Source organism: Pleurodeles waltl, chromosome 7, assembly GCF_031143425.1.
Source record: "Pleurodeles waltl isolate 20211129_DDA chromosome 7, aPleWal1.hap1.20221129, whole genome shotgun sequence".
Lineage (NCBI taxonomy): Eukaryota > Metazoa > Chordata > Amphibia > Caudata > Salamandridae > Pleurodeles > Pleurodeles waltl.
In genome coordinates, this window is record NC_090446.1 from 133,923,901 (window position 1) to 133,937,579 (window position 13,679).

General features: G+C 44.7%; 1 protein-coding gene across 2 annotated transcripts in view; it reads right to left on the minus strand.

Annotated features, from left to right (window-relative positions):
* LOC138303867 (interferon regulatory factor 4-like) overlaps positions 1-13,679 on the minus strand; it is a 126,046-nt gene that overhangs the window by 21,000 nt on the left and 91,367 nt on the right. For both annotated transcript variants that reach the window (XM_069243368.1, XM_069243367.1), the window contains 2 exons: positions 12,785-13,177; positions 11,404-11,522 (listed from right to left, as the gene is read on the minus strand). In XM_069243368.1, the coding sequence (XP_069099469.1) occupies positions 11,404-11,522; positions 12,785-13,177 (512 nt within the window). The remainder of the gene's footprint in view (positions 1-11,403; positions 11,523-12,784; positions 13,178-13,679) is intronic.

A 13,679-nucleotide genomic window follows, 5' to 3' on the forward strand; every position in this document is an offset into this window, starting at 1 on the left:
CCTGAGTATTGAGAACTGCTCCCAGGTAAGGTTGTATCTGTGAGGGTTGTAGATGGGATTTGAGAAAGGTGATTGTGTAAATCCCAGAGTGTGCAGAAGATTTACTGTGTACTGAGTATGATTCTGACATTGTTAGATAGTATTTGCCTTGATAAGATGATCTTCCAAGCATGGGAAGATGTGAATATGTTATCTTCTGGGAAAGTGGCAACTACTGCTAGACATTTTGTGAATACTCTGGGAGCAGTTGTTACCCCGAATGGTAAAATCTTGAATTGATAGTGTTTTCCCGCAATGACAAACCTGAGGTATTTGCGATGTGCTAGATGAACGGGAACCTGGAAATATGCGTCCTTCAGATCTAAAGCTGTCATGAAGTTGTTTTGCCTTAGTAGGGGAATGACATCTTGGAGAGTGACCATATGGAAATGCTCTGAGAGAATGTATCGATTGGAGGTCTGAGATCTAGAATTGGATTTAGTGAACCATTTTTCTATGGTATAGCTAAGTACAGGGAATATACATCTAACCCTTGCTGTGTTAGGGGAATAGGCTCTATAGTCCTTTTGAGAAGAAGGGATTGTACTTCTTCTTTCAAGAGAGTAAGATGTGCGAGTGAAAGTTTGTGAGTGCGAGGGGGAATATTTGGTGGAGTGGAGATGAGTTCTAGACAGTAACCATGTTGGATAATGGATACAACTCACTGATCCGTGGTGATATTGTGCCATTGTTGTTGGTAGAACTGCCTTAATCTTCCTCCTAATGGAGAGGTGTTTGCTGGTGGAATGTGTGAGTAGTCACTAGTGTGTATTTGGGGTGGATCCTCTAGAAGTAGATGCATTTCCTCTCCGTCTTTATTGTTTGCACCTCTGTATGAACCTCTAAAGGAACCTCTGTGATAGAAATGGGCACCCTGCCTTGTTTGTGAGGTGGAAGTCTCATTAGATGAGGATTTAAAGCCTCCCCTTAACTGTGGATGATGAAAATTACACTGTTGTGGTGCAGTGAGTAAGGCGTACACAAGACACAACAACATTAAAACAGATCTACTTGACGCATATGGTTCTTCTAAAAATGGAGCGATTGTTTTTATTTGTTTGCTTGTCATTAAAACTTAGCTTTTTATTTGTGCACATTACCATTTTGCTTCAGAGTACTGAGTTTGTTTGGGAGGTTGCCTGCAACACTGGATTATATGTACATCACAAGCTTTGAAAAGTTATTGCTTTTTTCTCTAGGTCTTTTCCTCCAGTGATAAATGTATCACCACAAAGTTTGGGAGAGGTGTCTTATCCCAAGTCCCCCACAGAGTGTTGGCCCTCTACTGCAAGATGGAGCCACCGCTTCCATCACACAACTTGTGCTGTTACTTGAGAAATGTACTTTTAATTACACAGAGACATTTGTTATTATAAGTGTGGTTTTTCAGGTGCTTTCCTTGTAGTTGTTCATTAATATGTTTGTCATACAGTACCAATACTGTTGTCTACAAAACTAGGGTTCTTCTGAAAAGACTGCGCAACAATGCTGGTTTAATGCCAAAACCTAATTCCTCGTAAACCTGAATGTGCTTTCCAGGCCTTGGCCATCCCCAGTCATTTATGTGAATGTTTGCCACACCTGGGCATCCTGTAATCTGCGGGCTGCACCTAACAAAACCCCAAACTCCAAACTTGACTGAATGTAGCACTTTTATTTTAGATATACAGATTTGCTTCATTGAACAGACTGTGTGTATTTATACAGAGGGTAAGCAAATATTAAATACAGTGAAATAAATTCATTTTCTGAATTTCAAAAAGTTAAAGGTCATACAACCAATAGCCATTGGTGTCTCTGCCATTTTGGGTAGAAGCATCTAGAACCAGAGCTGGTGGCACTGCACAAAATGTGGATATAAATCTGCATCCATTCCTTCTTAACTTGTTGGCCTGTTCACAAAGAATAGTTAAATCCAGGCACATACAACTTGTAGGATTTCCATATTTCTGCCCGACAAATTGCAAAGCACTGCAAACCTGATTTACAAAGTTCTCAGGTACACAATTTATATGACTTTCCTGGAGTATATCCATGTGGACCCACCCTATGACTGTGGATCTTCTGCCATTACAGGGTTATTATGTTTGTGAACAGTAATAAAGTATGGTCATTGCTTCTGCTTTCATTTGCAGACCTCTCGCCCAGGCATTGGCTTATCTTCCCCCCAGCTCAGTGAATTGTGAAAGTTTTTAAGCACTTGTGTGTTAAACTTCCTGGCATCAATCAATTTACACCTGAGGGACCCAGAAGTATGCTTTGTACTATTCATGTGAAGCTGTACCAAACACCACATGCCTCCAGAAAACAAAACATTACACCTCCAAGCAAATAATGAAGGCTCCCAGTTTTCAGTTCTAACTGATTAACTGAGCAGATAGACACATGGGGAGTTAAGAAAAAGTAGTATAATGCAACTATTTACTTGTGGGTGCTATATATAGGTACTTATTTTGCTAAAACACAACAGGCATTAAAGTATGATTGCATTTTTATCAGTTAAATAAATGTGGAAATATACCATTTTACGACTTCATTTATTCTCAGAATACAAAATAAATATGAATAAATACTAATAAAATGGTCAACAAATAAACATGGATAAATATAGACGGAAATATTTTTAAAAAATAAAACATAAAACCGGGAGCCTTTTAAATAATTGTATTATACTACAAATATGTGTTAAAATATGCCTGTATTGAAGGGAATCCTATCCTGTTTTTAGCTCCCATTATGTCTATCTTCTCAGTTCTTGGCCTGAAATTAATAAAAGACAACCTGGAGGCTCCCTCACAAGAAGCCCAATTTTCTATATTTTTCCACTTTTAAAAATAAATACAGAGAGGAAACACATTATTTTTTTTCTGTATTTATTTATCTGTAAAAATCAGTAAAAACTGAAAACTGGGAGCTTTAATAATGATACAAGCAGTGGCGCACCAGTTGAGCTGGCAAAGTATTAACCTAGCACAAACTAGCATGGAGGGGACGGAGAAGCCCTTTAGTGCTCGAACTTAGACTGTCTGGGAGCGGGTATGGAGGATCCAAGTGGCCTCCTGAGTCCAGTTCAGGGAGGCGCAGTAGTTTGCTTCCCTACTTTCCCTGTGATTTTGCTGAATTAGCACTGGTTGAGTCCTGTGAGGGAATTTTGGATCGGGCCCCATTTAAGGCCCAGGACAGACTATGTGGCCAGAGTCCCTACCAACGACCACTGCCCTGTACACCTCTCTACCAAGACTTCCCTGTGGCAAACAAAGGAAAATCCTTGAGTTTGATTGGGACCTCTGGGCAAGAGTCCGCCCCAGCCCACTCCTCACCCATGTGCCTAGAAGACAGGGACCAATACTGCTCTTTGCATGTATAGGAAGCGCCAGATCATGTGCCAGGGTGCAGTCTGGGAGGCAGGCAAGACCCATCACTTGGGCAGCTGAGCGGATAATGATCCTTCCACTGATTCACTCAGGGTAGCCTTGAAAGTCAGGTTTATCATCTTCATCAGAGTTCCAACAGGGCCACTGGCAACTTCAATATGGCTGATCCCAGTAACGCACTAAAGCATACAATCAGCAGAAGAAACGGCCAGAGTGAATGGGACATAAATATTACCTTATGACCTACAATTACAGAGAATGCCTTATTCACAATAGGGCTGCACATACGCCTGGACATCCAACGGTGCTGCAGACCTACTACTGCTCAATCTTGTGTGGCTGACTGCCTCTCCAAGAAGTTGAATGCAGACTACAGTGGGCTCACATAACTAGTTAACCTGGAGGATTCATGTTCATTATCACAATCATTCCACAGACTAAAAGTGGCCATGAACCACCACCACCAACAAAAATGGGTAAGTGATATCAGTCTGTCAATGGTTGTGGTGTCCATGCTGTGTCAAATCATATTAGACCATAGGCTCCACTAAAGGTGGTGCACTTCCAACAATTTCATTAAGTTTCAGCTTTGCAACCATAATCCTCCCAGAACACAAAGAGGTTTGTTGGGAGATACTTGCCAGGTCTCTAGAATACTGCCCCTCAATCGTTCATTGGCTTAGTTTATGGTAGGAACTACATCAGATTACCTTCTGGCCTCCGACTTTCATTCTTGATTCATGGAAGAATTCTTGGTAAATGCTTCTGCTTTGGTTCTTTGGACGATCAACAGGGTAGCCACACCTACTGGACAAATAACATGGAGCTACATACACATATTGTACTACTAGTTCTTCTAGGAGCTGAGGGCACATGACAATTACAGCAATACCGGTGGAATGGCGAATTAGGCCAAGATGCAGCCTGAGTAGGAAAAAAATATTTCTTGTTTTTATAACAGGTTTGGTAGTAAATGGGTCATTCTGAGCTTTTGTGGAAATGCTCAGGTGAAGAAGGGTAGCTGCATATTACACTGGACTCAGACTGCCTAGCAGCTTCTGAGGCTACCACCTCCTGACCCTATTCACCCTGTTTGGATGTCTAGTGGAGCTGCCAGCTTGCTTGGCCTTCAGTTCACAGGCTGGAGATGCCTGAGGCCTGCACCTTCAAGTCAGAGGGTGCAAGAAGGGAATTGGGGGAGTTCTTTATTCAGAACAATGTTAAGGCAAGCCCCCCAGTCTATCTTTACATGAGCCATGTATGCCTGATCTCAGTATAGAACTGGGCAGATCATCCATGAGCAAAATGCCCTGTCCAGAGTATCTGCTTTGTGTACCTGCCTGCTTTCTGGGAAGACAGGCTTGTGGAAAAGCCACTTGCTGGGTGGCCGGAAGATGGCTGAAAACCAAGATCATTGGGAATGCTGTTTTTTTTTTTTTTGCAAAGCCGGTTTACAACAACCAGACTATGTGGATATCAGAGAAGACTCTTGCTCTGTGTGCATACTAATCCAGAGACAAGTGAAAAGGTTTTCATGTAGTCTGTGGTCCACAGTGGCACAAGTAAGTAAATATATTAGACCTTTCACAGGTGTGGCTGGGAGAAAATTCAAAATAAGCTTCCATCAGGATTTCCAGAATAACCTGGACTTCTGGCCTTAGTCTTCGTGCCCAGGGCACATGTTCATACCTCTCACCCAAGTGGGAGATAGGGATAGCCACCCATCATACTTAGTTGACAAACAGTTCACAAAAGGGCCATGCCATCAGGTTGGGCCAGCCTGTGGGCAGACCCCAAAAGAGACAGGGGTAGCCTGAACCACCTATAGAACTTTGCAATCCAGAAGAGCCTATGAGTCTCTGTCAAGTTTCTGGAACCTTACCCTAACTGGAGAAGTCCACCTTGGGTCTTTGAACAAAGACACAGTAAAGAAGGGGGCATGCCTTATTCCTGCACTAGGGTGGGCTCGTGGAGTTCAAACACAGGTCCTACCACAGTTTATAGTTTAGGGACTTCTGGTGCCCTGCTCTTGGTGTGAAGGGATGTCCCAGGAGGTGGCTGCAGTCCAGAAAAAGGGTCTAGGTGCAGCAGCCAGATAGAGCTCTAACTTGAGTCTTGTCAGAGCCGGGCATTCGTGAAAACCCCAGGGAGCCCTGTCCCAGCTGAGTGGCATTCTTCAGTCATATGGGGGCCGTCATGGGTTGAATGCTGAAACCCACGTTCAGGAAAGGTGCCTTGGAAAGGTCTGAAGACCTCTGGGCCATTAATGTGGTGCCTTGGGCAGGCCAGAAGACTTCCGGGCCACTAACAAAGTCCATATTAGAGTTGTTTTGCCTCAAAGACGCTTGAAGGCCCTGCTGGTCCTTTGGACTGACTCTCCAGACGTAGGCTGGAGCACGGGTCCAGTGCTGATGCCAGGATGTGCAGACGGGATGCCTAGTGGTGTGAATGGGGTCTAATCAGAAGTTGAAGCCTAAAGGGAGGTTAGACATATCTGTGGGATTCCTAGTATAGGGTTCTCAGTGCAGAAGGGCACAATGGGTCGTGACTAGACTCGATTCCTGGGGTGGCACCTTGGAGGCTCTTGTAGGCCTACTTCTGCTTTCCTTAGAGCTTTTCGGCCCATCAGAGTCTTGGAGTCCCAATGGGACTTCTTGGGTTGGGCCTTGGGTGCTCAGGGGGAACCGTGCATCATGGACTAGGGTACATCTCTGGAGGCTGTGTCCTTGAGGTATTGGAGAACCTGCCTCAGCAGTCACTAGAGCTGGTATTGCCCTGGAATAGCCCAGCAGTCCTTGTGGGAAATCTGGAGTGTTGCCCTTGGTGCAGAAGGGTGCTTTGGGCCCGTGACCAAAGTCAAAGTCTAAGGGATGTGCCCTGCAGACATCTCCAGCCCTTGCTCTGTCACTGTAAGAGTTTTGTAGCCTAGAGGAGCTTGGAAGTCTCTGTGGAGCATCAGAGATGACTGACTTATTTCCTAGCATAGGACCGGCATGCCTCACATGGAGGCCCCAGACAGTGAAATGCAGTCCTGATCATCAGACCTTCTTTGGTGGGTCGACCATCACTGGGACCTGGGGGTCCTATGCCAGACAGATCACCAGGTCAAAGATTTCCACCAGCAGAGGCAGCTGAGGTAGGAGCCCTGTGGTTTTCATAGCTTTAAAAGCAGAGGGGGAAATGTGGGTTTGGTGGAGGTGGCATTTGCCATTTATTGGAGGATCCTGTGTCTAATGGGCAGCTAGCAGAGCATTCTTCAATTTCTGTTTCTCTCCACTAATCATATGTCTTGGTTTGCACGTTGTATAATTTTTGCTCTTTTTCATGGACGCTGCTTAAGCTGGTGTGAATCCAATGAAGGCAGAGATGCAGGATGCTTTGCCGAGTGAAGACAGGGGGATTACACAAGAGAGAACTGTTGATGTGCAACTATATTTGAATGTTCTCAGAAGAGGTCTCTGTTTAGTCAGACTGGCTTTGTTTCTTCTTTGGACGTGTGATTTGGGCAGACCTACTCTGGCAAAGGCCTTACACTATCAGAATAAAACCAGAGAACCATGCCACTACAATGTCCATGATGGATGCAGACAGAGGGCCTGATTCCGACATTGGCGGGCGGCGGAGGCCGCCCGCCAAAGTCCCGCCGACAAATGACCGCACCGCGGTCAAAAGACCGCGGCGGCCATTCTTACATTTCCGCTGGGCCGGCGGGCGCTCTCCAAAAGAGCGCCCGCCGGCCCAGCGGAAATGCCCCTGCAACGAGGATGCCGGCTCCGAATGGAGCCGGCGGAGTTGCAGGGGTGCGACGTGTGCAGTGGCACCCGTCGCGTATTTCAGTGTCTGCATTGCAGACACTGAAATACTTTGTGGGGCCCTCTTACGGGGGCCCCTGCAGTGCCCATGCCATTGGCATGGGCACTGCAGGGGCCCCCAGGGGCCCCGCGGCACCCCCTACCGCCATCCTGTTCCTGGCGGGAGACCCGCCAGGAACAGGATGGCGGTAGGGGGTGTCAGAATCCCCATGGCGGTGGAGCGCGCTCCGCCGCCATGGAGGATTCTCCCGAGCAGCGGAAAGTCGGCGGGAGACCGCCGACTTTCCGTTTCTGTCAGAATGCTCGACGGAGCACCGCCAGCCTGTTGGCGGTGCTCCCGTGGTCGGTGACCCCCAGAGTCAACATTTCAGAGAAATCAAGACATCAGTGAGAAAAATGTTCATCGACACAAGCAGAGTGAAGAAAGCAAGGGGCAGCAATCTCAAGAGATGAATCATGACCACTAAAATTGCCAAATCTTTGCCATGATTTTAAGGCAGGTTTAGGCATGTAAGTGAGAGTCGGAGGTGCAGGATTAAGATGGAGAGGCTGATTCAAAATGATTTGTGTGAGTTAGTGTAAAAGTAAAGTGACTTCGATCTTTGAATACTTTTTTAGTATTTTATGTGCATGCCTGGTTGTGCTGAAGGACTTTATCCTGCAGAACATCTCATTGGATGGCGAACCACTCCTACATCTGTCCACACTGCAAAGCATGGAGGACATTTGCGCTTATCTGAGACTCATGCCATCACCAGCCCACTACAAGTGACTTTACTAGGGTGGAAGCCTTGTGTGGTGTTTTTTGGCAGCAAGTATTAGGAACTAGGCAGCTGATACCTTAGTTGAGTTACCCAGTGTTGAAGACACAGCCAGGGACCACTGATCCAAGCCTTCAGACAGATCATAGCACAGTTCTTACACTATCGTTTGTGTCATTCACTTCAGTCCCATTCACTGAGACTTTGATAGTTAGTAGATATTGTAGTAAATCTCGAGTTGACCTAAGCACAGCCCTATGGAATAACACTGGGTAATGGGCAGCTTTATGTAAAATCTGCTAAGACTGTAAATGTGCTAAAACTCTTAGTGGACACATCTCGGCCACAGGAGCTCCTTGCAAACTTCTGTTTTACAGATGTACAGCATGATTCTAACCAATATTTTTACTTACCACAAAGGTTGTATTCGTCTAACACATACACCTAATTGCTCATTGAAAAATGCGTGTCTTCCCTAGCTGTGAAGAGCGTATACTCTAGCAGGAGTAACTTAGATGAATAGATGTAAAATTAGATTGCAATAGCATTGGCGTCCCAGATATATTGATGATAAAAACAAAAAAGTGAAGGGTGAAATGGCTCCATTCTTTTTTGTCACTGTTCTCATTCTTTTATCAACTGTTTCCTCTCATTCAAATTTATCTTCATGTCTTCCTTTTCTAGACGATAATAAGAGCTCTTTATTACATATTACCTATAAATGTAGTAATATTTCCTATGTTGCTTCGATCATATGTCAAAGTGCCTCGTCTGTATCATGTGGGCTGCTGTATAATGAATAATTTTAAACAGTTTAAAAAAAATGCTTGGATTAATTTGTAGGGCCACATTCAAGTTCATCGTTTTTTTGCTTGTCATTCCATCCATGCCAAAGAACAGTTGCTCCAAAACTACAATGTCAGGACCCGTCTAAACAGGAACACAAGCAATCTCAAACGGTATCATCATGTTCAAGATGGACTGTTCCTAGCAGACCTGGACCAAGGCTGATTTGCATATGACTGGTCTCTGTCTAAAGTGGTACAGAGGGCGAATAACAACAGAATGGAGTAAGGCCCGAGATCGGTTGGGGCGCAGAATAATTCAAGTGCCATTCTATCACCTTATTTTCTGGTACATCAGTGATATATGTCTGTACCTAGAAAAGAAACTGCCTGCAATTCTCAAGACCCACAAGACAGATTTTGAGGGGTAGAATTTGAGGTCTGTACAACAAAGAGATGGGGCAGTTTTACCAACATATCCCCTGCCGTGAATAAGCCTGAAGAGTCATTGGTACATCTTCTAGCAGGTAGACCACCTCAAATATACTTGAAGTCTATCCACCAGTTTGAATGTATTATAGGCAGGTAAACTGTGCAGATAAAATGTGTGACAGTGGAAGCTCCTGGTGTGGCACCATAAAGCCTTTAACCACTCACTATGGGCAGAGATTGCTCCTAGAAGCCATGCTGGCTGTCAATGTCCCTTGCCTCTCCACAGGCCCCAGAGCTGGCCTTGTGAGATTGTGAGCATGAAGGTGGGACAACGAGCAGAAATGCTAGGGTTGCTGGCAGTGAGGAAAAGGACAAAGGCTTCTGAATGTCAGGAGTGAGTTCTGGTGGGAACAAGTCCTACTGCCCACTCAGCCAAATAAAGAGCTATGTGCAATGGCTCTTTTGCCTCCGTAGTCCCTCAACCTACAGGACAGCTCCAGCACTCTGGGGATGGAACCTATAATGTATGTGGAGTAATGGAGAAAAAAGGGAGAGGGCGCTCAAAAGCAGTATTCAGGTTACTAGAGCAAGGGTGAAATACATTCGACTGACAGGATGAAGCGCGGCCTAGTCCCAGGGTGCTACTTGGTTTATCTGGTGCAATAGTGTCCTGTACTGCTGATGTGGTCAGTCAAAGGCAGTCTGTGTGGTCATGAACAAAAATCCATCAACTCTGCAATCCTCCAGCCCAGTACAATAGGCAGTAATCTGTAGCTAGAGAGTCCCTCTACCCAGCATATGTGGGCTTTCCTCTGGCACTGGAGAGCCCTTGGCATAACTAAACATCATAAATGGTATGGGTGAGCAGCACCACTGGCCACAAGGAGCAGCCAATTGGCATATTTTAGAAGTGCAATTGGCATCAATGAGAAGTGCATCTGACAATAACGTGAAGAAAAACAGTGGCATTAATGAGAAGTACCTGCTGAAAAGCAGAGCAGCAACAGCAGCGTCATTAGGCTGCCACTGACATGACTGAGCATCAGTACTAGCACAGTGGAGAGACAATATTGAAAAAGTTGAGCAGTAGACTGGCACATTTGAGCAGGCCAGCAAAATGAGGATGTGACAAACTGGAACACTCAAGCTGTTCACTGGCAAAATCGAGGTGCTCATGACATTATTGAAAGTGCTAGGTAGTATATGCACAGAACCCAGATAAGATATGGCAGCAGATTGCAAATTGTGGCAGACATATCTGATGGAGTTTTATTTGCTTGCACATGTATGTTCATTAGTTTTTCTTTGTCATGGGAACTGTGATGGGCCATATGTTCACTGACACAGTATTTACAACTGATTTTATTCCCACTGACACAGGATTGAATAACGGTAATTTTTTTCTGCTGGGGTGCACTGTATCAGGTGGGCACTGCTTGTTCGATAACACAAGCATTTCTCTGCTGCGCCTCATGTGCATCCAACTTGCACACAATTTTACACAGAGCTCACGAACATATATGCCACAGGAGAATTTTGCACCTCGATAGTGTGGCAGACCTTGAAGAACTGGAAATGTCAAGGGTTTCCATTTAGACATATACCTTTAAGCAGTGTTTTGAAACACACATTATTTAAAATGCACAGGTAAATTTAACTTTTTTAAACAGTTCTTTGGAGAAATCTAGTATGATCACCTAAAAAGATTGGGCTCCCTTGCTATGAGTGCTCGCTCACTGAGGAGGAATTATGGCCTAATGGCCACAGATGCTGACTCTAGAACTGGGAAACGAGGTTTGAGTCCCTGCGTCGGCCCAAAATCCTGTGATTCTGGACAAATCACTTAATCTCGATGTGCCCGACAAAAATCTGACTTTGTGTAATGTAATCTGGTGCTCACATAAAGGCGCTCTGATGCACTTGGGCAAAGCTCGCACTATATAAAGCTGAAAAAAAGGAGGTGGTGGAGCCTGGTAAAAAAGTTGTCCCTGAGGTTTTGGTTCCCCTTTCACCTCTGCCACTGTGAAAATCAATAGTGAAGCTACAATTAGAGATTTATAATCAATTCAGGAAGCCTGCAATCCTGGAGGATAAAAACAAACTGGTGACAATCCAAAACCTGAAGTCCATAATGTGCAATGGTTTAAACAAAAAGTTACCCCACTCGGTCACCACTTCCTCTTGTGAATTAGAGACTTACATGTGCTGTGATCAGTTTTTTGGTGTTCTGTAAGGTAGTTTCTGGAAATTCTTCATCAAAACAAAGTTGTATCTGGTATTTTGGTGCAGGCTTTCCATTCTTTAGGAAATCTCGAAGCCCTGAAAGCAAAAAGCAGCCTTTGAGACTAGGCTCCTGAACAAAACCATTGCCAGCTCTCAATTCCACAGAGAAAGGTTTGCTAAACAAATCCAGAGACACCTTTGCACCCCAAAAAATATGCTAGCCCTTATCGAATCAGAAAGAGAGCTGCAGCCTAAGAGATATGTTCCAGTCACTGAGTTGGTTCCCTCGATCAACCCACAATATGCTGCTGTCTCTAAGAGAAGCACTTCCCAAGTTCAAAGCAGATCTCAATTAATTACAGAGACTCATTCCCCAAACACAACTACAGACGTGCTTTCCCAAAGAAATATGAGCTAGAGCTGCAAAATGTCTATCCAAAACAGAGATGTTCCCAAAATACAGAGGAGAGAGGCTCCCATTTTCACTAAATGTGTTCTTCTCACCTAACTGGTGACGGACCCACCATCTCAAATAGATACGTTCATCACAAATACAACCAAACAAGCTTTCCATCTTAATAAATCACTGCATCACCATGAAAAACTACTCATTCCCAAAGATGCGTTGTCCATAAGAATTCAGAGACAGGTATCCCCCAAAATATACATGATCCCCAAAAATAAAGTTATAGGTTGACAGCCCAAAGAGAGGTCTTCTAAATATCAAACTAGAGATATATTAAGTATCTTTACACAAAAGTAAATTTCCATTTCCAACTAAAGACTGGTCCCATTACAAGACAGTTCTTTATCTTCGAGAGATGACACAGTCTCAGATGTCATTAAATGCATAGGCTCTCTATACCAAGCCAGACACTGAACGACCTAAAAATAAATGTTCTAGATTATGTCAAAGAGAAAAGCTCTCCCCCCTAAGGGATTTGTCCCCCATATTAAAACAGTTCCAAACATTCAAAATTCAGAAAATTCAAAGTAAGAAAGAAGGACTCTCTCCCAGCACTTTCCTAAACCAAACAAAGCAATCAGTACCAATGAGACAGCACTTCTTCAATCTTTGTCAAGATTTATATCACATGAAGAGACATCACCCACCATTAACAATCCAATCAAGAGTCAGATACTAAACACCATGAACAAGCATTCAATCAAGAGAGATGGCAGTACATAGTAGATAGTCTACTACTGACGACACAATGCTGTTCCTTACATACCCATCATCAGCCACCAGCTTCAGACTTACAGATTCCAGGCAAACTTCTTTGATAGGCCCTGCTCTCAACCCACACTCCCATAAAGTGTTCTGGGTCCGGCCAGCTTAATCGAATAACTTGACTTACCTTTCAGGAACTGCTTTGTGTCTAGAAGTTTGTAGGTCTTCTCCCTCTCCAATTTGTTAGGCTGGTCCTTGTTGGGAGCCAGCGGGCCGCTCCAGTAGACACGCCCCTGACACTGACGCTTTGCAAAGACACCTTCTCCAGCCACCCAAAGCAGTACCCCTCGATCGAGGTGTGAAAGCAGGCGTTCGAGGACCAACATGACATCAGGAAACCCGCAGACACTCATGGCCCGCGGTGAGGGGAATGGAAGCTGTTCGATGCACGAAGGGCCATATAACTGCTCCTCATCTGCTGGCGTGGGTCGGTGTGTGATTCTGCAGCCTTCCACAGTGCGAGTTGTGTACTCCTTCACTAGCACATCCCGATAGTATAGGCGGATGTGAAGCCAGAAATCTGTTGGTGACAAGGAGAAAAACGGTTAGAGTGAAGGCGGGACTAGATGACATCACTAGCAGATTAAGATAAAATAGTGTCGAGCCAAAAGAATCCAATTGTCCACAGGTGCTATGAAGCCATGTTTAGGGAATAGCTGGTTAACGGTACGTAGGGATTCACCAGTCTCATCCCTTCCTTCCTCTCTACTGTGTGCAGGACTCAGTTGCTATATTTGTGCTATATAAATCTTAATGAACCATGTGATGGAGGCCGCCCTCTTGGGACTGGTGCCTGTATCACAACAGCTGTATCCCTCAGGGAACAAGAGAACAAGGTCTGCTGGAAACTTCACTGAAAAACACAGATACACATATTAAGACAAAAACGTCCATCAAATAGGTAGGTTGTCTTAGAAACCTCTCTCTACGAAGATCTCAACATGTTGCAACTAAATGCCACTCTGGGGGACACGGTGGCTGTGGCATAGTACCTGCACCCTTAGGCAGCAGACAGACATGCC